General features: G+C 43.2%; 1 protein-coding gene across 1 annotated transcript in view; it reads right to left on the reverse strand.

Moving 5' to 3' along the window:
* Positions 1 to 27029, reverse strand: part of akap6 (A kinase (PRKA) anchor protein 6) — a gene marked incomplete in the record, with an annotated part of 168943 nt that overhangs the window by 33692 nt on the left and 108222 nt on the right. Inside the window, 2 exon segments of the mRNA XM_029729740.1 lie at positions 10463 to 10678; positions 14115 to 14261. Coding sequence (XP_029585600.1) covers positions 10463 to 10678; positions 14115 to 14261 — 363 coding nt within the window.

Consider the following 27029-nt stretch of genomic DNA (forward strand, 5'->3'; position numbering starts at 1 on the left):
TAGTCTAGTAAACTACAGCACTGTACTGTATGTACCTGACTGACAGCCTCTACTCTAGAGAACTACAGCACTGTATGTACCTGACTGACTAAGCCTCTAGTCTAGTAAACTACAGCACTGTATGTACCTGACTGACTGAGCCTCTACTCTAGAGAACTACAGCACTGTACTGTATGTACCTGACTGACTGAGCCTCTAGTCTAGTAAACTACAGCACTGTACTGTATGTACCTGACTGACTGAGCCTCTAGTCTAGTAAACTACAGCACTGTATGTACCTGACTGACTGAGCCTTTACTCTAGTAAACTACAGCACTGTATGTACCTGACTGACATCCTCTACTCTAGTAAACTACAGCACTGTATGTACCTGACTGACAGACTCTACTCTAGTAAACTACAGCACTGTATGTACCTGACTGACTGAGCCTCTAGTCTAGTAAACTACAGCACTGTATGTACCTGACTGACTGAGCCTCTACTCTAGTAAACTACAGCACTGTATGTACCTGACTGACAGCCTCTACTCTAGTAAACTACAGCACTATATGTACCTGACTGACTGAGCCTCTACTCTAGTAAACTACAGCACTGTACTGTATGTACCTGACTGACTGAGCCTCTACTCTAGTAAACTACAGCACTGTACTGTATGTACCTGACTGACTGAGCCTCTACTCTAGTAAACTACAGCACTGTATGTACCTGACTGACTGAGCCTCTACTCTAGTAAACTACAGCACTGTATGTACCTGACTGACTGAGCCTCTACTCTAGTAAACTACAGCACTGTATGTACCTGACTGACAGCCTCTACTCTAGTAAACTACAGCACTGTATGTACCTGACTGACTGAGCCTCTACTCTAGTAAACTACAGCACTGTATGTACCTGACTGACTGAGCCTCTACTCTAGTAAACTACAGCACTATATGTACCTGACTGACTGAGCCTCTAGTCTAGTAAACTACAGCACTGTATGTACCTGACTGACAGCCTCTACTCTAGTAAACTACAGCACTGTATGTACCTGACTGACTGAGCCTCTAGTCTAGTAAACTACAGCACTGTATGTACCTGACTGACTGAGCCTCTACTCTAGTAAACTACAGCACTGTATGTACCTGACTGACTGAGCCTCTACTCTAGTAAACTACAGCACTGTATGTACCTGACTGACTGAGCCTCTACTCTAGTAAACTACAGCACTGTATGTACCTGACTGACTGAGCCTCTACTCTAGTAAACTACAGCACTGTATGTACCTGACTGACTGAGCCTCTACTCTAGTAAACTACAGCACTGTATGTACCTGACTGACTGAGCCTCTACTCTAGTAAACTACAGCACTGTATGTACCTGACTGACTGAGCCTCTACTCTAGTAAACTACAGCACTGTATGTACCTGACTGACAGCCTCTACTCTAGTAAACTACAGCACTGTATGTACCTGACTGACTGAGCCTCTACTCTAGTAAACTACAGCACTGTATGTACCTGACTGACTGAGCTCTGCCTCCTGCTGAGATGTGTTCAGCCCAACTGTAATGGGGCCAAGTCTGGATATTGAATCTATTTACAGCAGAATTGCCCAAAACAGATAGATGATCATTAAATGGTCCTCTTTCTCTTTTTATTTTATATTTGTATCTCTTTTTCTATTTAGTGCCATGGCTCCTCTGTCCATACACATTGCAGTTATCAATATTTTAATCTTTTTTCCTCAGGCGTTTTCTCAAGAAATCAATGCTTCCCCTCTGTGCAGTGTGACATCTTATCAAAAGAAAAGTCTTCTTTTATAAAGTGTTATTTCTCTCAGCGTTGACTCCGTATATATTTAAGGTTTCTTCCTTCTATCGCTAGTAGTCACTCAGCGGGATGAAAGCAATCTCAACTCCACAACCTGTGTTGTGGCACGGCCTGATTAATATCCTGTGTTGTTCCTCAAGCTTTTTATGTCAAATAATAGTTTCTTCGAGATTTGCTTGAGTCAAAATATCTTTGATTTATTTATTTTCTCAAGCATTAGTTTAATTGCAAATATATATATACAGTATTACTGTACTTGAAGTGAAAACCAGACACTCAAAGCTGCCTGTTTTGGAGTATTTGACACTAGGTACAGGTACAGTAACTCCCAAACTAAAGAAAACACTTGAGTAAATTAGGGATAAGTATAATGAAAGCAGGTGCTTACACACAGGTGTGGTTCCTGAGTTAAAGACATGCTCTGGTACTTTGGCGAGTAGTAAGTATTTTTTAAACCTCCCGCTTTGGGCTGGATGTGTCAATGTGTAGTTCATACATGCATAATCTATGAGCAGAATTACTGTTTTACCTCAATTAGCAACAAAATCCCTATTTTGAAAGTGACTGTTTTCTGGAAGCTGTGCAGCACCATTTTACCTAAATTTACCCCCAGACACCTGGGCCAGACACCTAGCAATTCGAGTTTCAGCTAATGAGCTTCAGCGCTACGTCATTTAAGTGACAGCTAGCAAGACACACACAGCAGAGCCAGAGAGAGAGCAATGATATGGTGCACATATCTACAATTTTCAGGGACCACTTTTGGCTTGTGGGCGCTACATTCAGATCTACTGGCTAAAAAGTGTACAAAAATACCGTAGAACATCTTTAATTAAACAATCAACACCCATCGTGCTTAGGTTCATGTATAAAAATGCCCAGTTGCCCATTATTTTAGCTACCATGGCTAGAAGAAGAGATCTCAGTGTCTTTGAAAGAGGGGTCTCAAAGGAGCATAGGGCGCTTAAAGGGTGTGTGTGTGTGTGTGTGTGTGTGTGTGTGTGTGTGTGTGTGTGTGTGTGTGTGTGATGGAATTTCTAGTGGTGGAATGGTATCACATCCCTCCAATAGAGTTCCAGACACTTGTAGAATCTAGGCCAAGGTGTATTGAAGCTGTTCTGGCTCGTGGTGGCCCAACGCCCTATTATGACACTATGTTGGTGTTTCCTTGATATGTGATGATATATGATATATGATCATTCACACCTTCATCCTTCATACCTACAGTAGCAGTCCCCAGTGTACCTAGGACTCTAGTACATGGATATTCAACCTAGGATCCGTAGACCTCTAGTGCAGGGGGTCTGTGGAAAAATATTATGGTGTATATATAGTGCATTCAGAAAGTATTCAGACCCCTGGACTTTTTACACATTTTGTTACGTTACAGCCTTATTCTAAAACGGATTAAATAACTTTTTTTCCTCATCAATCTACACACAATACCCCACAATGGCAAAGCGAAAACAGTTTTTTTTTACATTTAAGCAAAACAGAAATACCTTATTTACATAAGTATTCAGACCCTTTGCTATGAGACTCAAAATTGAGCTCAGGTGCATCCTGAGAACCTTCCAGAAGGACAACCATCTCTGCAGCTCTCTACCAATGAGACCTTTATGGTAGAGTGGCCAGACGGAAGCCACTCCTCAGTAAAAGGCACATGACAGCCCGCTTGGAGTTTGCAACAAAAATAAACTAAAGGACTCAGACCATGAGAAACAAGATTTTCTGGTCTGATGAAACCAACACTTTCTGGCCTGAATGCCAACCGTCATGTCTGGAGGAAGCCTTGCACAGCATCATGCTGTGGGGATGTTTTTCAGAGGCAGGGACTGGGAGACTAGTCAGGATCGAGGGAAAAGTACAGAGAGATCCTTGATGACAACCTGCTCCAGAGTGCTCAGACTGTGGTTAAAGGTTCATCTTCCAACAGGACAATGACCCAAAGCACACAGCCAAGACAACGCAGGAGTGGCTTCGAGACAAGTCTCTGAATGTCCTCGAGTGGCCCAGCCAGAGCCTGGACTTGAACTCGATCGAAAATCTCTGGAGACCTGAAAATAGCTCCCCATCTAACCTGACAGAGCTTGAGAGGATCTGCAGAGAAGAATGGGGAAATTCCCCAAATACAGGTGTGCCAAGCTTGTAGCGTCATACCCAAGAATACTTGAGGCTGTAATCACTGCCAAAGGTGCTTCAACAAAGTACAGAGTAAAGGGTCTGTATACTTAAAGTACCAGTCAAAAGTTTGGACATACCTACTCATTCAAGGGTTTTTCTTTATTTATAATATTTTCTACATTGTAGAATAATAGTGAAGACATCAAAACTATTAAATAACAGATATGGAATAATGTAGTAACAAAAAAAGTGTTAACTTCACTAGGGTGGGGGCAGCATTCGGAATTTTGGATGAAAAGCGTGCCCAAAGTAAACTGCCTGCTACTCAGGCCCAGAAGCTAGGGTATGCATATAATTGGTAGATTTGGATAGAAAACACTCTAAAGGTTCCAGATGTCTGTGAGTATAATGTCTGTGAGTATACCAGAACTGATATGGCAGGCTAAAACCTGAGGAAAATCCATCCAGGAAGTACTATTATTTTGAAAGGCTGTTTTTCCATTGAAAGCCTATCCACCATACAAAGACTTAGGACCCAGTTCACAATCTCTATGGCTTCTTCTACATGTGGCCAGTCTTTAGACATTGTTTCAGGCTTTTACTCTGAAAAATGAGGGAGATACAGCACTTTCAATGAGTGGACAGTGGAAATTTCCAGACATGAAGCCAGCGCGTGATCGGGAGCCTTTCTTGTTTCTCCTTTTCTATTGACAAAGCTTTTGTCCGGTTGAAATATGATTGATTATTTATGACAAAAATAACCTGAGGATTGATTGTAAACATCGTTTGACAGGGTTTCTACAAACTTTTAATTGTACTTTTTTGATTTTTCGTCTGTCTGTTGTGACCGCGCTTTGTTCCAATGGATTGCTGAACACCAACAAAACTGAGGTTTTTGGACATAAAGAGGGACATTATCGAACAAAACTAACATTTATTGTGTAACATGGAGTCTTCGGAGTGCAACCATATGAAGATCATCAAAGGTAAGTGAAACATTTTATCGCTATTTCTGACTTTTGTTACTCATCTTCTTGGCTGCTAACCGTTTGTAATGATTTGTTTGCTGGGCGCTGTTCTCAGATAATCGCATGGTTTGCTTTCGCCGTAAAGACTTTTTGAGATCTGACAAAGCGGTTGGATTAACAAGAAGTTTATCTTTAAACTGGTGTATAACATTTGTATCTTTTATGTATGTTTATTATGAGAATTTCTGTTTTGTTGAGTTTCACGCTCTGCAATTTCACCAGATGTTGTTTGAGACAGTGGATTATTGAACAAAATGTGCTAACAAAACTGAGGTTTATGGATATAAACATGGACTTTATCGAACAAAACAAACATTTATTGAGTAAATGGGAGTCTTGTGAGTGCAAACATATGAAGATCATCAAAGGTAAGTGATTAATTTTATCACTATTTCTGACTTGTGTAACTCCTCTACTTGGCTTGTTACTGTTTGTAATGATTTGTCTGCTGGGCGCTGTTCTCAGATAATCGCGGTATGCTTTCGCCGTAAAGCCTTTATGAAATCTGACACCGTGGTTGGATTAACAAGAATTTTACTTTAAACCCATGTATAACACTTGTATGTATTTTCTCAAATAGCTTCATGAGGAAGTCACCTGGAATGCATTTCAATTAGCAGGTGCGCCTGGTTCAAAGTTAATTTGTGTAATTTCTTTCCTTCTTAATGCGTATGAGCCATGCAGTTGTGTTGTGACAAGGTAGGGGTGATATACAGAAGATAGCCCTATTTGGAAAAATACCAGGTCCATATTATGGCAAGAACAGCTCAAATAAGCAAAGAGAAATGACAGTCCATCATTACTTTAAGACATGAAGGTCAGTGAATCCGGAACATTTCAAGAACTTTGCAAAAACCGAAGAAAAACAAAATCGCTAAAACCATCAAGTGTTATGATGAAACTGGCTCTCATGAGGACCGCCACAGGAAAGGAAGACCCAGAGTTACCTCTGCTGCAGAGGATAAGTTCATTAGTGGAGTTACCAGCCTCAGAAATTGCAGCCAAAATAGATGCTTCACATCTCATCATCAACTGTTCAGAGGTGACTGCGTGAATCAGGCCTTCATGGCCGAATTGCTGCCAATAAACCACTACTAAAGGACACCAATAAAAAGAAGAGACTTGCTTGGTCCAAGAAACACGAGCAATGGACATTAGACAAGTGGAACTCTGTCCTTTGGTCTGATGAGTCCAAATTTGAGATTTTTGGTTCCAACCACCGTGTCTTTGTGAGACGCAAAGTAGGTGAACGGATGATCTCCCCATGTGTGGTTCCCACTGTGAAGCATGGAGGAGGAGGTATGATGGTGTGGGGGTGCTTTTCTGGTGACACTGTCGGTGATTTAGAATTCAAGGCACACTTAACCAGCATGGCTACCACAGCATTTCCGCTTAGTGGGACTATCATTGGTTTTTCAACAGAACAATGACCCAACTCACCTCCAGGCTGTGTAAGGGCTATTGACCAAGAAGGAGAGTGATGGAGTGCTGCATCAGATGACCTGGCCTCCACAATCACCTGACCTCAACCCAATTGTTTGGGGTTTTAGGCTGGGTTTCTGTACAGGACTTTGTGACATCAGCTGATGTAAGAAGGGCTTTATAAATACATTTGATTGATACATTTGATTAAATTGAGATGGTTTGGGATGAATTGGAACACAGAGTGAAGGAAAAAGCAGCCAAAAAGTGCTCAGCATATGTGGGAACTCCTTCAAGTCAGCATTCCTCATGAAGCTGGTTGAGAGAATGCCGAGAGTGTGCAAAGCTGTCATCAAGACAAAGGGTGGCTACTTTAAAGAATGTAAAATCTAAATATATTTTGATTTGTTTAACACTTTTTGTCAGGGCTTTCGGAAGGATCGGACCAATACGCAGCGTGATCGTAGTTCCTCATCTTATATTCAGTCGTGAAACTAATGCAATAAACCATACACTTGAAATACAAAAAAAAACAAGAAAGCCGTGACGCAGAGAAGGCATACACTACTCACAAAATAATCACCCACAAAACACCAGTGGGACAAACATCAACTTAAATATGGCCTCCAATTAGAGACAACGACAACAGGCTGCATCTAATTGGAGGTCATGCCAAACAAAAACTAACCTAGAAATACAAAAACTAGAAACTAAACATAGAAATACAAAAACGGACAAACACCCCCTGTCACGCCCTGACCACTCTACCATAGAAAATAACAACTTACTATGGTCAGGACGTGACACTTTTTTGGTTACTACAGTGGGGGGAAAAAAGTATTTGATCCCCTGCTAATTTTGTACGTTTGCCCACTTACAAAGAAATGATCAGTCTATAATTTTAATAGTAGGTTTATTTGAACAGTGAGAGACAGAATAACAACAAAAAAATCCTGAAAAACACATGTCAAAAATGTCATAAAATGATTTGCATTTTAATGAAGGAAATAAGTATTTGACCCCTCTGCAAAACATGACTTAGTACTTGGTGGCAAAACCCTTGTTGGCAATCACAGAGGTCAGACGTTTCTTGTAGTTGTCCACCAGGTTTGCACACATCTCAGGAGGGATTTTGTCCCACTCCTCTTTGCAGATCTTCTCCATTAAGGTTTCGAGGCTGACGTTTGGCAACTCGAACCCTCAGCTCCCTCCACAGATTTTCTATGGGATTAAGGTCTGGAGACTGGCTAGGCCACTCCAGGACCTTAATGTGCTTCTTCTTGAGCCACTCCTTTGTTGCCTTGGCTGTGTGTTTTGGGTCATTGTCATGCTGGAATACCCATCCACGACCCATTTTCAATGCCCTGGCTGAGGGAAGGAGGTTCTCACCCAAGATTTGATGGTACATGGCCCCGTCCATCATCCCTTTGATGCGGTGAAGTTGTCCTGTCCCCTTAGCAGAAAAACACCCCCAAAGCATAATGTTTTCACCTCCATGTTTGACGGTGGAGATGGTGTTCTTGGGGTCATAGGCAGCATTCCTCCTCCTCCAAACACGGCGAGTTGAGTTGATGTGAAAGAGCTCCATTTTGGTCTCATCTGACCACAACACTTTCACCCAGTTGTCCTCTGAATCATTCAGATGTTCATTGGCAAACTTCAGACGGGCATGTATATGTATTCTTAAGCAGGGGGACCTTGCGGGCGCTGCAGGATTTCAGTCCTTCACGGCGTAGTGTGTTACCAATTGTTTTCTTGGTGACTATGGTCCCAGCTGCCTTGAGAGCATTGACAAGATCCTCCCGTGTAGTTCTGGGCTGATTCCTCACCGTTCTCATGATCATTGCAACTCCACGAGGTGAGATCTTGCATGGTGCCCCAATGCCGAAGCGATATTGACAGTTATTTTGTGTTTCTTCCATTTGCGAATAATCGCACCAACTGTTGTCACCTTCTCACCAAGCTGCTTGGCGATGGTCTTGTAGCCCATTCCAGCCTTGTGTAGGTCTACAATCTTGTCCCTGACATCCTTGGAGAGCTCTTTGGTCTTGGCCATGGTGGAGAGTTTGGAATCTGATTGATTGCTTCTGTGGGCAGGTGTCTTTTTTACAGGTAACGAGCTGCGGTTAGGAGCACTCCCTTTAAGAGTGTGCTCCTAATCTCAGTTTGTTACCTGTATAAAAGACACCTGGGAGCCAGAAATCTTTCTCATTGAGAGGGGGTCAAATACTTATTTCCCTCATTAAAATGCAAATCAATTTATAACATTTTTGACATGCGTTTTTCTGGATATTTTTGTTGTTATTCTGTCTCTCACTGTTCAAATAAACCTACCATTAAAATTATAGACTGATCCTTTCTTTGTCAGTGGGCAAACGTACAAAATCAGCAGGGGATCAAATACTTTTTTCCCCACTGTACATGATTCGTGTTATTTCATTGGTTTGATGTCTTTCTACAATGTAGAAAATAGTAAAAATAAAGAAAAACCCTTGAATGAGTAGGTGTGTCCAAAGTTTTGACTGGTACTGTATGAAAATGTGTTATTTAATTTTTTTTTTAAAGATTTGCAAAAATATTTAATAACCTGATTTAGCTTTGTCATTATGGGGTATTTTATGTAGATTGATGACGTTTTTTTTATTACATTTTTTATCCATTTTAGAATAAGGCTGTAAATTAACAAAATGTGGAAAAAGTCAATGCATATGAATATTTTCCGAATGCACTGTATTTTAAACAGAAGTGGTAGAAAAGAGGAAAATATCTTCTAACGATTTCAACTTTATTTCTCAACTCCTAATATTGAGCAATTTACACTCATTCGAGCCAATTACACTCACTGGAGTATCTGACATAGTCTTTGAAAAAGCACCCGCGAGTACCCATCGCGGCAAGTGCCGCTGGCTGCTGGTAAGCTTTCTTGACTTGGACATAAGTTTTTTTGCCAATGTAATAAGCGTTGAATTTCATGTAATATAATTACGCAAAATCAGAATAGTTCCCATGCCTGATATTAGTCTACATTCTTTTTGTTGTTGTGAGTGCCCTTTTAAATGGCGCACACGTCTTCTCCATCTCTGTTCTCCCTCATAAACATCCCATGCCCCCCCTTACCTCTTCCCTTTCTACTGTATCCCTGTGGAAGTGGTAGGTTACTGTAAAATTGTCCCATGAAAATCATTATCATTATCAATACGTTAAAACACTTCTCAATGAGTTTATATGGTCATTGACAGTGTATTATATTGGTCTCCCACCATTCTATTGTGATATATATGCACATCAGTCATCTATTAACTTTTTATCTGTTGATTTGTGAATGCTTTACATGCTAGCTAGTTACTGCGCTTTTCTCTGTGCATGTCGTCATTGGGCTGGCATGGCTACTCATGTCCCCTTTCGTTGTTCCTTTGAACTTTGCAGAGAAGTTGGCGTATAAAGGGCGGCACAGCATTTGTTCCTGGAATTTTTTCCTGTCATTATCAGAGAAGAAAAGATCAAGACCAACCCTGACCCTTCGGTCATCTCCACCGGTCACACCAACACATGGTTAACCTTTGTTTAACCAGCTCAACAGCTGTATTAGTCAACATATCGTTCGGAGATGCAGTACCTTTCTAGCTAATAGTTAGCTATGTTAGCGCTTATACTTATACCCCAGTATAATGTGGGGAGGGCAAAATAATGAAACACCATCTACCAAATTCATTTTAAAATGCTGATTACTCCGCATTGCCCTTATCATTCACCTGATGACAAGACGAGGACAAATGTTTTGGGCTGACGCATGATGGGTGTCCCTGGGTCGCCGGTTTGCTTGGGGTCCCTGGGAAAGAAAAGGTTGAAGACCCCTGCCGTAGTAGTCAGTGTCTTTCTAAAGGAGCTGTCCCTACAGCCCAGACCAGGTGAAAGTTAGACCCAGATCAGTAGTAGTGTTATGACAGTGTTCTGCCCAGGGGGCCTTCATCTACTCTGGATGTGTGTGTGTGTGTGTGTGTGTGTGTGTGTGTGTGTGTGTGTGTGTGTGTGTGGGTGTGTGTGTGTGTGTGTTGTGTGTGCAGTGCTCAGTCTCTACCTTGAAGTGCTGCAGCTGGGTGGAGGCCTGCAGGTCCTGCTCTTCTTCCTGCCTCAGACAGGAGTTGAAGATGAACAGCTCTGTGTCTCTCAGCCACACCTTCAGATCCTTGATCTTGCCCTCCAGCCGGCCCAGCAGGCTGCTGGTATGAGGGGACAGGGCAGAGCGAGGGTCCTGGGATGGGCTGGTGCTCCCCACAGACTCCCCCAGGATCTTCTGAGGAGACCAAGAAGAGAGGAGGAAAGAGAGTTAGAGACTGTGACAGTATGTACAATCATTTCAGAGAGTTACAGAGTACTGTTGTATCAATATACTGACAGCAGGTGGGAAATATACTGCAACATTATTGTGATCTGATAGCTCTCTCTGTTTCACACTTCTTTCCCTCCTGGCAATGCGACATTCTAGCAAAAAGCTCATGAAGTTGTCCATTTCAATAAGCAAATAAATGTGCAGATGTTGTTACTATCAACAAGTCACAAACAGTGCTGATCATACCACGATTATTGCTACGTTCTAAAGATGAAGGCGGCTAATTCTGGACGTATTTTCAGTACTGCCGTATATTCAGCGTTGCCGCTCAGAGAATCACACAGAAAGGAGTAGATAACAATCAGAAGCACAAATACCCTCCAACGATTTCCCAAATAGGACTCTGCTGAGCAATTTCCCCCTCCTTCTATAACGGAGCAAACAGCACCACGCTGTGTATAGCCCCAGCCTGACAGACACTGGCTATGACCAAAATAGCACCCTATTCCCTACATAGTGCACTACTTTTGACCAGTGCCCTGGTCATAAGTAGGGCACTATGGAGGGTATAGGGTGCCATTTGGGACACAGGCACTGCCATGTGAGTGAGTTCCCACCTGCCTGGGAAATGAGAGCTACGCTATAGGTACTTTTGGAGCCAGAGTCTCTCTCACACACACACACACACACACACACACACACACACACACACACACACACACACACACACACACACACACACACACAGGGGTTGAACTCTGTATGCAGAGGAGCCCAATTGTAGAGTGGCAAAACACTCCATTATCCAATTAATACACACACTGGTTGGTTTAATTGGCAGTCCTTTGTGTTGGTGCTGTGTGCTGGTGGATGTTTTGCAAGCTGTAATGGAAACAGATGTGATTATGAGTGAGTGAGTCAGCAATGAAGTGGCCATTTTGGGGCTAGATCGCTGGCTGGCTGCATCAATTAAACACTGTGTGTGTTGATCCTCCATTATAGCTCCTTCTTTATTAGCCTCCACACCTGTGTGGCTGTCAGAGAACGTGTTAATGGCAGACCAGAGTCTATGACTAGATGGGTTTGACTTGCATGTTTTAGAGTCAATGTGAGAAACAAATGAGCACTTAATACTACAGTGGTGTGATGTGAAATGATGGAGTAGGAAGTGAAAAATAGGAGGGGACACCTAGCTTTAAGATATTGTCAGTGAGGTGATATGAGTCACACATATCCCTAAACAATTCCACTGATTGGGATTTTCAATATTGATTCCAATAGCGTTCGACTTTGATTATCTGTACCTCACAACTCCATAAGTGTCCTTTGGGCTTACTGAAGTGGCTACCTCCCAGCAAAGAGCCTCGTATTTGTTCCCTCCCTTAACAAGAATCCCTCCCGAACATTCTCTCTCTCATTCGGTTTCATTTTCTCTTCCCTCTCTCTCTCTCTCTCTCTCTCTCTCCTCTCCTCGTTTGAATATCGATAATTTGAAAGCACTCAATGAACTCCAGATATAGCCATTGTTTTTGCCCTGTGATGAACAGAGCGCTGCAGAGAGAGAGAGGTGAAACCAAATGCCCTTGGAGGGTCAGGGATACAAAAAAAGGAATTTATTGCCACTTTATTTTGTTCTGGAACAGTTTGCAATCATAAATTCTTCATAAGCAGAATACTTCAGAGAATGGTCTGTCTTCATAAATATATACGACAGAGGACATCAATTTCATTTAATTCACAATTTGTGTCAGCACAGCAGATGCCAATGCCTGACTTGATAGGGTTGTTTAATATGCAATTGAGACGGCGTAATGTGCAGTGCAGGGAGCAGAAATTCGCAGATTAAACTCCCCGCACCACTGCCATTTCATTCTAGCGGCTCTCTGCCCGATGCCACTCACCACAGACCAAAGAAATATTCCTTCGCTAAACAGAACTTTGTTTATGCATGAGCATCCTGTTCAAACGTCACACGTTTATTTGGGATCTCAGTAGAACTTTAATCAGCGCTGATTGCTGTGGTGGAAAAGAAAACGTGTTCGTTTGTTGTTTAATTTCCAAACAGCATCTCTTTAGCTTGGGAAAGGAATACATATGTTTATCTAGCTCAAACCAACCCATTCACACACGCACACACACACACACACACACACACACACACACACACACACACACACACACACACACACACACACACACACTCATTTCTTCTATGCGACAGTACGCATTGTTTTAGGTCTATGTGTTATAGCGAAAATATGCCTTGGAACTCAGACATTACAGAAATGCCAGCAGGTACGTGTGTTTGAGTTGTTGGCATCTTGATAATTCTATGTTGTTAGATCTGTGCTTGTCTGCATCCTAACGGCACCTTATTTCCTATGAAGTCCATAGTCCCTATGGGCCCCTGGTCAAAAGTAATGCACTACATAGGGAATAGGGTGCCATTTGGGATGCGGACCATGTCAATCCCAGGGAGAGCGAGAGCGTGGATATGAGCAGAAGCTGCTTGGGGTACTACTGGGACAGGGATACGTCCTGGTAATTGAGAGACCAGCAATTATATTTCTCATGTTCAGAGATTAGATGAACAGTGATTAACCTAAAATTAGCCTCTAAGAGCAATGCACAGTTGAACCCCAGTCGGTCCGATAAGGATCAACAAGCCAGCCATACCGTACCATTAACAGGATCATCAAGACTAGAGCAGGCAGGCATCTCCGATCCGATACCATCTCCTGCTTCCCTGGCTGATATCCAAGATGGGGATATAGCTGAGCTGCCCCCCTCTAAGCAGGGCGGTGGGGGTGGATGGTGGGGGGTAGACAAGGCAGGGTACCTAGCTACTGTACTGTATTTGGTGTAGTGTTCATGTGTTGCATAGATAAGAGGGTTTGGGGGTGGAAGAAGGAGCCCCAGGCCTGTTCATCATTTCAGAGGCGTAGCGGCAAGGCTTTATCCTGATTCACTCACTTCAATTGAGCTGCTAGCCAGCTCCATCTCCACAGGGTTCCCTGCTAACCGAGAGAGGGCCAGCATCCCAAATGGGACCCTATTCCCGATATAGTGCACTACTTTTGACCAGAGCTCTGCACTATATAGGAAATAGGATGCCATTTGAGACACAGACAGGCTCTCAGGTGGGATATTGACCCGCATTAGTGCACTGGAGTCTGAACGGGACTGACTGGGGGACAGGCAGGGTGGGGGCCTGGGGCGCGTTCCTTTTGCTTTTACCTAAAAACAGCAGAACAACTGTTTTATTTATGCAGATAATAATGAGTTCCCCACAAGAAGGTCATATCAACATGTTGACCCATTCTGTCTCTTTTTCTGGATCCGGAGTATTAACAGTACAGAAGGTGGAGTAGTGTTACGGTGTGTGTGTGTGTGTGTTCACCTGCAGCTCGTCCCACTTCTGTGTCATGGCATTGACTCGCTCGTCGAAGTCCAGGGGGAGCTGTGCTCCGCTCCTCCGCAGGCTCTCGGCCCAGCCCAGGAGGTGTGTCTTCTTAGGGTGCCACATACTCATCTCTACACTGTTCCCCTGGGGACAGACACATGAGAGAGAGACATGGGTGAGACATTGAGGGACACTGTCTGCACACTACAGGACATACTGTAGAGGAGAGATACACAGCACTGACTACATGCATGGCATCTAGTGCACTGCGGAGCATGGAGATACACGCACAGAGACGTGGGTGAGAGTACATTTGAACCGCCCTAATTTCCACCATTCATACAGAAACCGGTACCTGGAAAGAGCTAGTTCATTTCAGGAAAAGATGTCCGTTGTGAAAAGGGTATTTGCTATTTGAGACACAATTGGCACACATTGGAGTACATAGTGTATTGTAGAGTTGCTCACAATCCCCAGCACTGACTATGTCATTCATTAAACTGGTGAACACAGCAGTGCAGCCCCCCTGCTGCACACAAAGGCAAACAGACATTTAAAATAGTGCTGATATTTTGTGCCATAAACTGAGAGTGTCTCTCTCTCTCTCTCTCTCTCTCTGTCTGTTTATTTCCCCCCTCAACAAGGTATCTTACTCAGACAAGGAAATCCGAGCTAAATTCTTTCAACACCATTACAACTGCACAGAACTCATATTTAGTGTACATAAACTAGAATATTCTAAGACGGAATATGTTTTCGGAACTGACATTTTCAGTTCAACGGCTGAAGAAAAGCTTACTGTAACAGTACGAAATTGACACTCTTCAATCTCACATATTTTTGGTTAATTTCTCTCTTTCCCCTCCCGTTTCATTTTCTGCATCAATAGCTACTTGATTCTAGTTTTCGGTTGTCATTTATCATTACAGCCCAGCCACATTTAAATATTTAAATGTGCTCCTGTTTTTTCCTTTTTTTAACTGTCATCAGTCCAGAAACCATTTTTCATTGTCGCTTTTTTTTTGATGGAGATGGTATCACACTTCCTCTGAAGCCATTCATCCCTTTCAGATTTTTAATAGCGCCGCATGTAAAAGTAAATGTGTTACCATCTAACTATCAGGAAATGATCCAATTTATTTGTTGACAGCAAATATTGATTTTAAGAGTCTTCTTTTGTTTAAAAATGGCACATCATTGATCGAAAGTCAAAACATTACAGGAGAATAAAGTAGATAAGTGATTAAAATGCATGAGATCCAGAACTTTGAGATTAATGCTGAGAAGGATCTTTGATCAAATACACTGAACGCACTGGTGAGTTATAGCCTCCAGTCTCTGTCTAAACTAGAATAGCCAAGGATCTGCATACCTTAACTTTGTGAAATAGCTCTGGTAGGATCATAGGATGAAGTTCTGAAACATATAATATAGTACGCCTGTGCAATTGCTGTCATGATGTGAAAATATACTCAATTTGTTTTGTGTTGAACACAACATTGAAGCCCATTTTCATGACTTGGTGCTAGATGAAGACGAGCTTGAAGAAAATAGTGTCTAACTTAGTTGGAGTGACGGGTCTATGAGGGGTTGAGAGAAAGAGAGAGAGAGGGGGCGTGGTGGAATGAAGTGGGGGTAGGGGGGTGGAATGGAAAAGAACTGTGTGCTCTCCAAAAAAGAGTCACATGAAAATAGATGAGGAAAATCAACAAGCAATCATAACTTTAATTCATTCCACATATTAATGAGTACGAAAGACTGGAAATGTCAGCAGAAATGCAGTCATACATGAAAACATTTAATGCATTTTTGTAGATTCATCTTATCCATTAAATTAAAGTTTGTTCAGAGTCTGTAACGTGTTGAGACAACAGAAGTAAGACTCCATGAAGTGAGTCGGATGCCTCCGTATTTAAATGAATTTATACACAGTTATATAGTTAACACATTACTGCCAGCCACCACAAACCAGCCTCTATGAAAACTCACAGTTAACATCCAACAAAGTACAATGGACTCTGCAGCTAGCTGCCAGAATAATACCAATATACTGTTTATTGGTACAACAATAACAACTAATAACAGGTGTACTGTGCATATACATCATCATACAATCTAAATGTATATATTTTTAAAGGTGAAACATTACCACATATTAAATCATAAAGATGACATTAATAAAACAGAATATTCACACATTCCAGTGCTTGTAAATACTAAGCTTGTAAATCTCAATGCTTATAAAGCCTAGCAATGGAATGGGCCACCTCTAACTCATAAAATAGTGTGCTGTGGTGGTAGAGATTGACTCAAGAGAATCCTCAGTGGGGAATGTGTTCTCTTTAACCAACAAAGCCTTAAGGAAACAAAGCAGACAAATATGATAATTACTTCATCAATTTGGGGTGGGGGGCATCCTCACTACCTACAATTTGCTGTTGACAGTGTCAAAGGAGAGGAAGACAGGGGCTGGGGAGAGGAGGGAGGAGAGAGAAATCCTCCATTGAAGAGAGAGAGAGAGAGAGAGAGAGAGAGAGAGAGAGAGAGAGAGCCTCTACAGCTGATGAGAGAGGGGCTCTGTCTCCCTGATAGATAGACAAGCTCCAGCCATGAAAGAACAGTAAGAAATATTCAGTGTGTACTTAAAGAGAAAAAGGAAAACATCAAACCCTTGATTCAGATATAATTCTAGACTGTTTATGCAAAATGGAAGCACTAAGTTGTTGAGTTGTTTTGTGTGTGTGTGTGTGTGTGTGTGTGTTCTGAAAATCACCCTGTTGAAAAAATTCTGCTCAAACGGGTCTGGAACAAAAGGCCTTGAAACACTGTTAATTGTCACCATGGTGACCAGAAGAATAAGCCATTTTACAACTGGTATAGAAGGCTCACATTGAGCTCACAGTGAGTCAAGCATTTTTCTTTTTTTCCCTGCTTAGTGTTTAAGAACAAGGTGCCCAGTCACTCTGGGGTCAGCTACAGACCCAGGAGAATTTCCACCGGCCGTTCCAGATTTCATCTAGCGTGGAATCTTTCTGTATTTAATGAGACACACAAGAGAAGAATAAACCTTTACATCGTAAAAGAAAATCATTTTAAAAGGAGCAAACAAATTGAACAAACAATATGATCATACAGGGAACCATGAATTTGGAGAAAAGATTGAGTCAAGAGTAGGATGCTATAGGCACAAGGAACCAAGGGAATTCTGGCCCTGTCATAACTGTGGACAGTGGTGATAACAATAGACGAGCAGACATGCAGTTTCAAGACATTTCTGCCTCCCTCTTTCCCTCTTTCCCTCCTTCCTCCTTCCATCCAAAGAGGATGCATTACACAGATTTCCAAAGTGCTAATGAGAAATACAAGAGGATCAATAGACAAAGAAGTGCCCAGTCAGCCCACAGATTGGAAAAAAGGAACAGCGGGGTCTTTTACAGAAAATGTTTCAAGTTAGAAAAAAAGACTTGCTGCTGGACATGTACGGGGTTACAATAGCTTCTCCTTTCATTTTTCTATGATCAGGGTCAAAATAAGATTTTGCTTCTGTTTTTAACAACTGCTCCCAGTTGGACGTGTATTGTTGAATAATCGTTGGTCCTGTCCCTACGATACGGAGTCTCTCTCTCTCTCTCTCTCTCTCTCTCTCTCTCTCTCTCTCTCTCGCTCTCTCTCTCTCTCTCTCTCGCTCTCTCTCTCTCTCTCTCTCTCTCTCTCTCGCTCTCTCTCTCTCTCTCTCTCTCTCTCGCTCTCTCTCGCTCTCTCTCTCTCTCGACCCCATAGGCAGTCCATGTCTAATGCCATTCAGTGACAAACAAAGACAGTCTTTATCCCAGCCCTGGGTCCTAAGCTCAGCTGCATGCAGTGTGGAGGAATCTGAGAGAGGGGAGGGGCGGGAGAGAGGTCCTCCAAACTCCAACCCACGCCGCTCCACTCCTCTTTTCTCTCCTCTTTACCAGATTTTTCTTTACCAGACAAACACAGGAAACAATGCAATCAGCCAAGACCACAATGTTTTAGTGAGTGAGGAAAAAAAACCCAAACCATGGATGGCTATGGAGCTTTGGCTCTGCCTGGCTGGGCCTCAGTGACAAGGCCAAGAAGGAGTGTTTGGCTGGGTGGTAGGCATCGCTAAGCAGCCCAGTTTGTTTAATCACAAGTACATATCCTACAGGAAACTATAAACCAGCCAGCAGAACACACTGGGAGGGTTGTTAAACTGCCACCTGTGTAGTTTAATAGATAATCATTCACGGTAAAACACTGCATAAGAGCAGTACACTGCTCAGTATACTGTAATAACTTTGCTTCACAATTTGCCATGTAAATGAATATCACACTGGCCTGATCAGTATAAATGTGTTACCTTTGATGGAGATGGGGGGGAAAAATTAAAATCTGCAGTGTCATTTGAAATTGGCAGAACTGGCCGAGTAAATTACATTTGAGGATTTTGAATGGGTTTCTTTCTTCTAGCTTATTCCATTTGCATTAGCTGAGAAATCATATTACATAGCCCATGCATTGTTAATTGGTCCTTTATTGCATTATCCATGATATAAATTAAATGACAAATATTAAAATGAATTGCAAATCCACTAATAGAAGATCATAAGACAATCTTTTTTAAGTATTACTCATTAATAATTGAATTGTAATTATATCACCAGCGGTCTGCGCTGCAATGGAGCAGACATTTTATATATCCATGTGAAAGGTTTTCCCTTCACAGTCCCTCTCCTATTCTCTCCTCTGCTTTCCTCTCCTCTCCGTCCAGTGGGGCCGTCTTATTGTGACTGATGTGGGGGAATCATGGAGATTAATTTAGACCCTATGGAATGATGGAAGCGAAGGAGGGAGGGAGGGAGGGAGGGAGGGAAGAAAGAGAGACGTTTTTTCTCTGGTCCTCTTTCTAGACGCCTTGCGTCCTCCCTGAAAAAGACCAGCCTCCTACGCAGGCTGAGGAGCTCTCTCTGATACAGAGCAGCCCCTAGAAAAGTGACTCCTTTGTCAACAGAATACAAGAGAAAGTTTATTTTGTGGAGGAGGACCATGGAGAGAGAGAGAGAGAGGGGGGGGGGGGACGAGAGAGAGAGAGGGCGGAGAAAAATCCCTCCCTCCTTTTTCTCTCTCTGTCTCAGTCCTAACCAAGCATTTCTTAGCAGACAATTAAGTGTTCCTATTTAAAGATCATTAAAAAGCCTTCCTTGGAGCGGCTAGGAGCCCGGCTGACTGAAAATAGTTAAATTCCTCCTTTTAGCCCTGTCCATCCATGGGGGAGGAGAGTGAGAAAGAGAGAGAGAGAGAGAGAGAGAGAGTTGCGGGGGGGGGGGGGCTGAATTGAACCGAATGAAAAGAAGCAGTTGGAAAATAGCTGCAATCATTTAATGCAGATGACCTCTGACAGAGTGGCCGCTCCTCTCTTTCCTCTCCTCGCTCACTCTCACTCCTTCCTGTCTCTCTCCCTCCTCTCTCGCCGTCTCTCTGGCAGCCAGAATTTGCATGGGCTCTGTGCGCAGAGGAACAATGTAACCTAAATGGTAGACAATCTTTATTCTAATGAAGTGGGTGTCAAGGTCAATGTAAAACTGTGATGATAAATGGCGCACCACTAGGCACCGGGAGTCACGCAGGCATTATGCTGCTTTCACATTAATTGTAGAGTGAAATCCAGAGTGAATTCCCCTATACAAAAAGGCCTGCTGTTGGCAGGGAGGGAGCAGGCTGGAGGCAGGGGGGTTGGAGAAGAGGCGGCTGGGGGGGAGGGACTCTATGGACGGGAAGACGATGCTGTAATGTCTGGGAAGGGAAGAGGACATCCGTGGACATCTATGCTGGGATTGTGCCTAAGGTATTTGACAGGCCGAGCACTGAGGGTCACAGTGCTCTATAACGAGCCACTGAATGTGTCTTATAAAAGTCAGGTGGCTGAAAATGAATAAGTTGTCAAAGATGCAAACAAATCACTATGAATTGTGACAGCATGGAGTAATGAAAAGATAAAGTATTTTATGTGGCCATTTTTGTAATGTCTGCGCACTTCTCATATAGTCATATATCTACTGATTATATAGAGTACATGCACCTATACTTCTAGGAGGCAATATGCTTCAGCTAAAGGGGAAATAGGTCTAACACCATCCATCCATGCATGGAAACCCCTGATACAACAGGAATCTTGAGCTAACACAGAACAGTTAGAGTCAGAATCACTGAAGCCTGCTTTCCCTTTATGATGACTGACAGAACAAAACCTTCTAAACGCACCACCAACATCCCCCTAGGACCAGATGAAATCCTGATTAATATAACAGCGTTGAAAAAGACCCCCAAAAATTCTTTACAACGCTGTTACTTGACCCTGGTAGTGTTATATTCAATATTTCTCCTCAGTCTGAGTGAGTGTCTTTGAAGGACTGCTAGAGCTGCTTCTACACATTTCCTCAAACAGCAGGTGAGACAGAGGGCATCCCTGAGGAGTTCTACAACACTGCGATGCTGGCTCAGAGCTGGGGAAACTACTTCACAGAGCAGAGAACGCACCTCCAAACTGAAACTCTCACAACCCCGATACACCTAGAGTATTACAAGTTCCAAGCCCTGACACTTTTCTGTGGGAGCTTAAAAGTGATTTAATATTTCCATGTGTTTTTAAAAATGTTAAAACCCATCACAGTTTTTTGGGGGTATTTTTCCAAAACCCGCCCCAAAAAAATAAAATAAAGAAAAACAATGAAAATGTTGAAATGTTTATATGAGGATGGCGCAACATGATGCAACAATTACATTGGAAATTAGGATCGGCTCATAGCTTTGTGTAATTTCTGTGTTCTGAAGCATGGAAATGTAATCTGTCATTAATTAAGGAATGTTTTCTTCATTCTCTGGCTTGGTATCATTTTTCTGTGTGTGTCTGACTGTCAGGTTGGCTGGAGCTTACTTTAAGTGGAAGACAGAGTGTGCATCCCAAATGGCTCCCTATTCCCTATATAGAGCACTACATTTGACCAAATCCCTATGGGCCATGGTACCACATAGAGAATAAAGCGCCATATGAGATGCATACAGATAGTGTTTCTGGGGATCTGGCTGGCAGATCAATCCTGGGGTGTAATCATTAGTCCAAGCAGTTGCAAAACTGAATGTTTTTCAACTAAAACAACTTTCTATTGGACAAATTCAGTTAGGTCCCGCCACGTTTTGTTTGCTTCCGTTCAATAAATGTTTTGCAACAGAATCGGCGTACCCCTGTAGTGGTGCTCTGTATACAGGATACGTCTGCTTGGGACTACATCCTGATCCTTATGTAATGCACTATGTTATGACCAGTGTCCATATGGCTCTAGACAAAAGTAGTGCACTATTTAGGTAATAGGGTGCCATTCCGGACACCAAGAAGTGCACTATATAGGGAATAGGGTGTCATTTCAGACACAGACCGGCAGGTTTACGCTCTTATTTGTAATGAGCCAGCCATCATCTTCCTATAGTAGCTTCAGGGTGGGGAAGGAAGGCTGGCTGTCCCCACCCTGATTACAATGTCACTACTGACTTGGTGGCTAACAGTGAATACAGCAGCAGCAGACAGCACCTTAGGAAACTTGCTGATATTCAAATATACAGGAAAAAGTCAAGCTGTAGCTCTGTTTCTACAGTATGCTTCATGGTTTGTTTGTACATGTTGTTTGTTATTGAATTGGGGAGGGGCTCCATCTCTGGAGAGAGAGAGAGAGAGAGAGAGAGAGAGAGACAGCGAGAGAGCGTGAGAGAGCGCGCGAGAGTGAGAGAGCGCGCGAGAGCGCACGAGCGAGAGCGCGAGAGAGAGCGCGAGAGAGCGAGAGAGCGCGAGAGAGAGCGAGAGAGAGCGAGCGTGAGAGAGCGCGAGAGAGCGAGAGAGAGCGAGAGAGCGCCAGAGCGAGAGAGCGAGAGAGCGCCAGAGCAGAGCGAGAGAGAGCGCCAGAGCGAGAGAGCGCGAGAGCGCCAGAGCGTGAAAGAGAGCGAGAGAGCGCCAGAGCGAGAGAGCGAGAGAGCGCGAGAGAGAGAGTGAGAGTGCTTGCGAGAGAGCGCAAGAGAGCGCGAGAGAGAGCGCGAGAGCGCGAGCGTGAGAGAGAGCGAGAGAGCGCGAGAGAGCGCCAGCGAGAGTGCGTGAGAGAGCGAGAGCGTGAGAGAGAGCGAGAGAGCGCGAGAGATCGAGAGAGAGATCGAGAGAGAGAGAGCGCGCGAGAGAGAGAGCGAGAGAGAGAGAGAGAGAGAGAGAGAGAGAGAGAGCGCGCGAGAGAGAGAGCGAGAGAGAGAGAGAGAGAGAGCGCGCGAGAGAGAGAGCGAGAGAGAGAGAGAGAGAGAGAGAGAGAGAGAGAGAGAGAGAGAGAGTACAGAAAGTGCAGGGAAGTATATTAGGCAGGTGTTTGTCTGTTACTGGCTAGCTGCGCACTCTGAGGCCTTGCCTGGCCGTTCTGTCCAGCGTTTTGGAGCGTGGCCAACAAAATGAAAGGGAAAAGAGACAACCGTGTTGTTTGCCTTGCCATTCAGAGCAGCTAACAGTTCTCTTCAGGAGTAATGAAAGAGGGCCAAGATTACATCACTACATCATAATGCCATTAAAATCATCCTTCAGCCTAAAAGCAATCCGAAATCAAGCAAACCATCTCTAATACGTCCCCTAATATGTTGGTGCTTTACTGCCGCAGTGCATTCTCCCTTTCCCTCTGCCCATTGCAAACTTCAGTGCCATGGAAGTTTTTGCTAACAATTAGAGTAGCAAGCCCAACCCCCCACCAATGCTTTCATGCTGTATGAGTAAACTTTGCAAAGTTCCCACAGTGCTTCTTCTGGATGAAATGCTAATGCTGCTCCATTGCCTAGCTACAGGGAAATGCTCATTTTTTCAATGGGCTAACAGAGAGAGAAAGAGGAGGGAGAGAGAGTGAAGAGAGAGACGAGAGGGGTAGAGAGAGAGCAAGACGGAGAGAGAGGAGAGAGGACTAAAGAGACTCACAGAGAGAGCGAGAGAGAGAGAGAGAGAGAGAGAGAGAGAGAGAGAGAGAAAAGACAGGGGATAGGGCATAGAGAGGGGTAGAGAGATAGGACATAAGCTGCTACCAGTTTTCAGAGGCATGGCCCAGAAAAGAAACAGCAGGCTTAGGAATTCTCCCTGGGTATCGGGGTCTAGCCACCACCATACCAGTCAGTGACCAAACCACCAGCCCCCCATCCATCTCTCCCTCCCTCCATCCATCTATCCCTCCATCCTCCTTCCATCCCCATACCCATTCACTATCCAGTAAACCCTCCACTCTCCCACTCCCTCTCAGAGAGTCTGTCATGCCTGCCCGCCACCAAAGCTCTCAGCATATTGACTCAACCTGTTTGCCGTTCTATGAGTAAAAGACCAAATAGACTTTAAAACATCACTAATACTGAACATGGATGGTTGGTTTCTGTCTGAATTGCAGACAAATTGAGTCAGATTCTCTGGGTTACATGCTATTTCACCAGGATTGGATATGAAATACCAACCGTTAGTGCATGTTGAATTACAGGCATGTTTATATACTGTATTCTAAAATGATAGCAATGTATGGTAACACTTTATTTGGATAGTCTACCTGTAGATGCTCTACAGACCATCTACACACTATCAGTAACATTTCAACAAACAATCTACTAGCTCTAACCCTAACCCTTATCAAAACCCTAAACTTAACCCTAACCCTTATTTTAAACCTAACCGTAACCTTAGCAAGCAGTTGCTTATCAACAGATTGCGTGTTGATAGTCTGATCATCTGTAGAGCATGTATAGATGGACAATCCAGACTATCCAAATAAAGTGTGACCCAATGTAGTGTGTTGTCTGGACCTCATTTATCATTTCCCCTCTCATTCAACATGAATAAATGTAAATGATCATTTCTGAAGGGGATGTTTCTTGTTCGCTCTGAGAGTCTAACCTTTGCATTAGCAGCACTGTGTTCTCTCTCTCATAGCCCTGTCTCTCTCCTGGGTGTGAAAATCACTAGGGCTGCGTTCAACCGCAGTGTTATTGATGAAAAAGCAACGAGCCGGTCGGGGCAATCCTTTATTAATTAATCTCCTAATTCCCAGGCCTGAATTTAGCCCAACTAGACAGACTTGTAAATGATATGCTTTGCTCTTGTCAACAAAGATATTTGTATTTCTGAATTATGCATATGGTATAATGGGACTCCATCAGAAGTGCTGACAACAAAATATTTGGAAACTACAAAATTCACAATCTCAAGGGCTTCAATTCCCTATTTCCTGCCTAGATTTTATGAACTGCCAACGAAGCCTATATTTGATATGGAGAAGGTTATCTGTCAAATCATTTTAGGCCTGCTACTGATGTCTTGGAATAAACAAACAAACACACACAAGAAGCCTTCAAAAACCCAATTAGCCTACCTAATATTTGGCAAAATACAGCATTATACACAGGTCTTTGAGCATTCTGTAGATCCTATAACCCTATATATAGCCTATTTTATATGTAATTCTATATGGATTATTTGTGTAATTCTATGTGATCATGGATATGTTCAGGGTGGGTCACAAAGAACTGGTTCGAGGTCTGTTACCCAAACTTTCCCCTCTCCCACTGTCTAACCTTGCCATATAAAGTGACTGGCTGGTTGATGGGAGAAAGTGTGCCATCTGGTGGCCGGCTCAGAGTACCGTCTGAAACGGAGGTATTCTCTCCCATCTCACCAATCTGACTGGATCAATCTATGAGTCTCTATTCTAACGTCAAAAGACGGCGTGGATTCAGTTTCCAGTCCTGTTTAGTGACCACACAAGACATTCTCTTTCTTATCAAACCTGCTCTCATTCAGAGGGGCATATACATACATTATAGAAAGTGCAATGTATTCTACTGTGCATAGAACATGACTGGTTAAGCCAACAGTACCCAGCTTGCACAGTAGATCTGTGCCGATTCCGGGCTGACGTCATGTGGCCCGAGTCTGACCCGCCTTCAGCAGTATTACTTATGGTCAGGATGCGGGGATTTAGCTCGGGCAAATTCTGGTGTGAGTTATCTGGCCCAAATGTACTACTTGGGGTTCGGGGCTTGAGGATACTCTCTGGCAGATGATTACACCGGCTGCTTTATATAATTACAATTTAATTATTACATTTTTTCCCCCATATTTTCTTATTGTTTCTGTGATAAAGAAAATAAAATTTACATTTAAATTAAATTATTTAAGAGTCTTTCCTGTTTAAGTAGTATTTTAGTATTTTGATACTTTGTGCAAGGCAATTTATCAGAATTAAAAACTTTGCAGATGGGGCGTCCCAAGTGGTGCAGCGGTCTAAGACACTGAATCGCAGTGCAAAGCGACGCACAATTGGCCCAGTGTCGTCCGGGTTAGGGGAGGGTTTGGCCGGACGGGGTGTCCTTGTCCCATCGCGCTCTAGCGACTCCTGTGGCGGGCAGGGCACATGCATGTTGACACCGTCGCCAGGTGTACTGTGTTTCCTCCGACACATTGGTGCGGCTGGCTTCCGGGTTAAGTGGGCACTGTGTCAAGAAGCAGTGCGGCTTGGCAGGGTTGTGTTTCGGAGGAAGCAAGGCTCTTGACCTTCACCTCTCCCGAGGCCGCACGGAAGTGTTTACCCCCCTACGAAAACTTTGTGGATGGTATAATTTGTATGTGTAAAATGTATAATAGTAATATTTAAAATGACTAAATCTGGTAATTTTGTATACATTTATTTAAATTTGCATCGGGCCGCTTCTGGGGGGATTCAGAAACGGCCAGATGTACCTGGGCCGAGTCCGACCGATTCAATCAATCAGTGCCGGCCCCCCGGAAGAGGGCCGCTCCTGGGCCGATTCCTCATTGCTAGCTGGGTATTCAGCGTTGGGCCAGTAACTGAAGGTAACGGATTGCTCCAGGGTCGCCGTTGATAATGCAGACGCTGGCCGTGACCACTGAGGTATAAAAGAACTAGAGACTGTGTCCAACATATCCGAGCTTTGTTTTCAACGTAATCTACTCACGTTCGCATAAACTGATTCCTGGCCTGTCTACATCGGGGTTGCGTCTGCTTTATATGGCCCAAATTCACATGCACATTATTACTCAGTGTGCACAGGGAGTAGCGCGAGCAGCGACGATGTCATAAAGTCATCCAAAAACATGGCAGACATTGGATGAATAGAAAATATTAATATCTTAACCAGGTTTCATTCCAACCCTTTTATGCGAGTAAAGTGTCGGATAAAGGCCTGAAAATAAAATAAAATACGCTAGACAACGTGGGATCTTTTTGTGTTGGTAAAACTAACTATGCAATACATGTTGGTGGAAATGCTATTACGCGCAAATATTGATATTATAACCATACTATCGAAGTAAACTTGGAGTCACACGATGACATGTAGGGAAAGCATGCAGTTTATGAAGCTACAGATGAAATAAGTTATGATGAACTTCACAGGGTGTTGAAAGTGCAAGGCGATGAGCCTGCTGCTCCTTATCAAAATGTATCGAGGGTCTTATTCTGGTGACATGATCATCGATGCTTGACTGCCGTTTGACAAATAAACATAATTTTGCTCATTTGTCCATAATAATCTCATCATGTAGGCTATACCTGCATTGTATCTGTGAGTTGTTGGCTAATACCAGTGGGCACACTAGCTATATAATGCAATTTGTTTTTTGTGAGAAAACATTCAGTAGAAACCTATTTAACTTGTATTTTTTATTCAGTACATGGGTATTTAACCACAAAAGGTATTTGTATGTGCACTACATCATCACACACAGCCTTTTATCCCCAACAAGTCAATTTGATGGAAACACATCTCTGGTGGGAAAATGCGCATAATGTTTTTGAGGGGATTTTAGAATATTCACATGAAAATCTGTCGCCAATTGGATGG

Source organism: Salmo trutta, chromosome 33, assembly GCF_901001165.1.
Source record: "Salmo trutta chromosome 33, fSalTru1.1, whole genome shotgun sequence".
NCBI lineage: Eukaryota > Metazoa > Chordata > Actinopteri > Salmoniformes > Salmonidae > Salmo > Salmo trutta.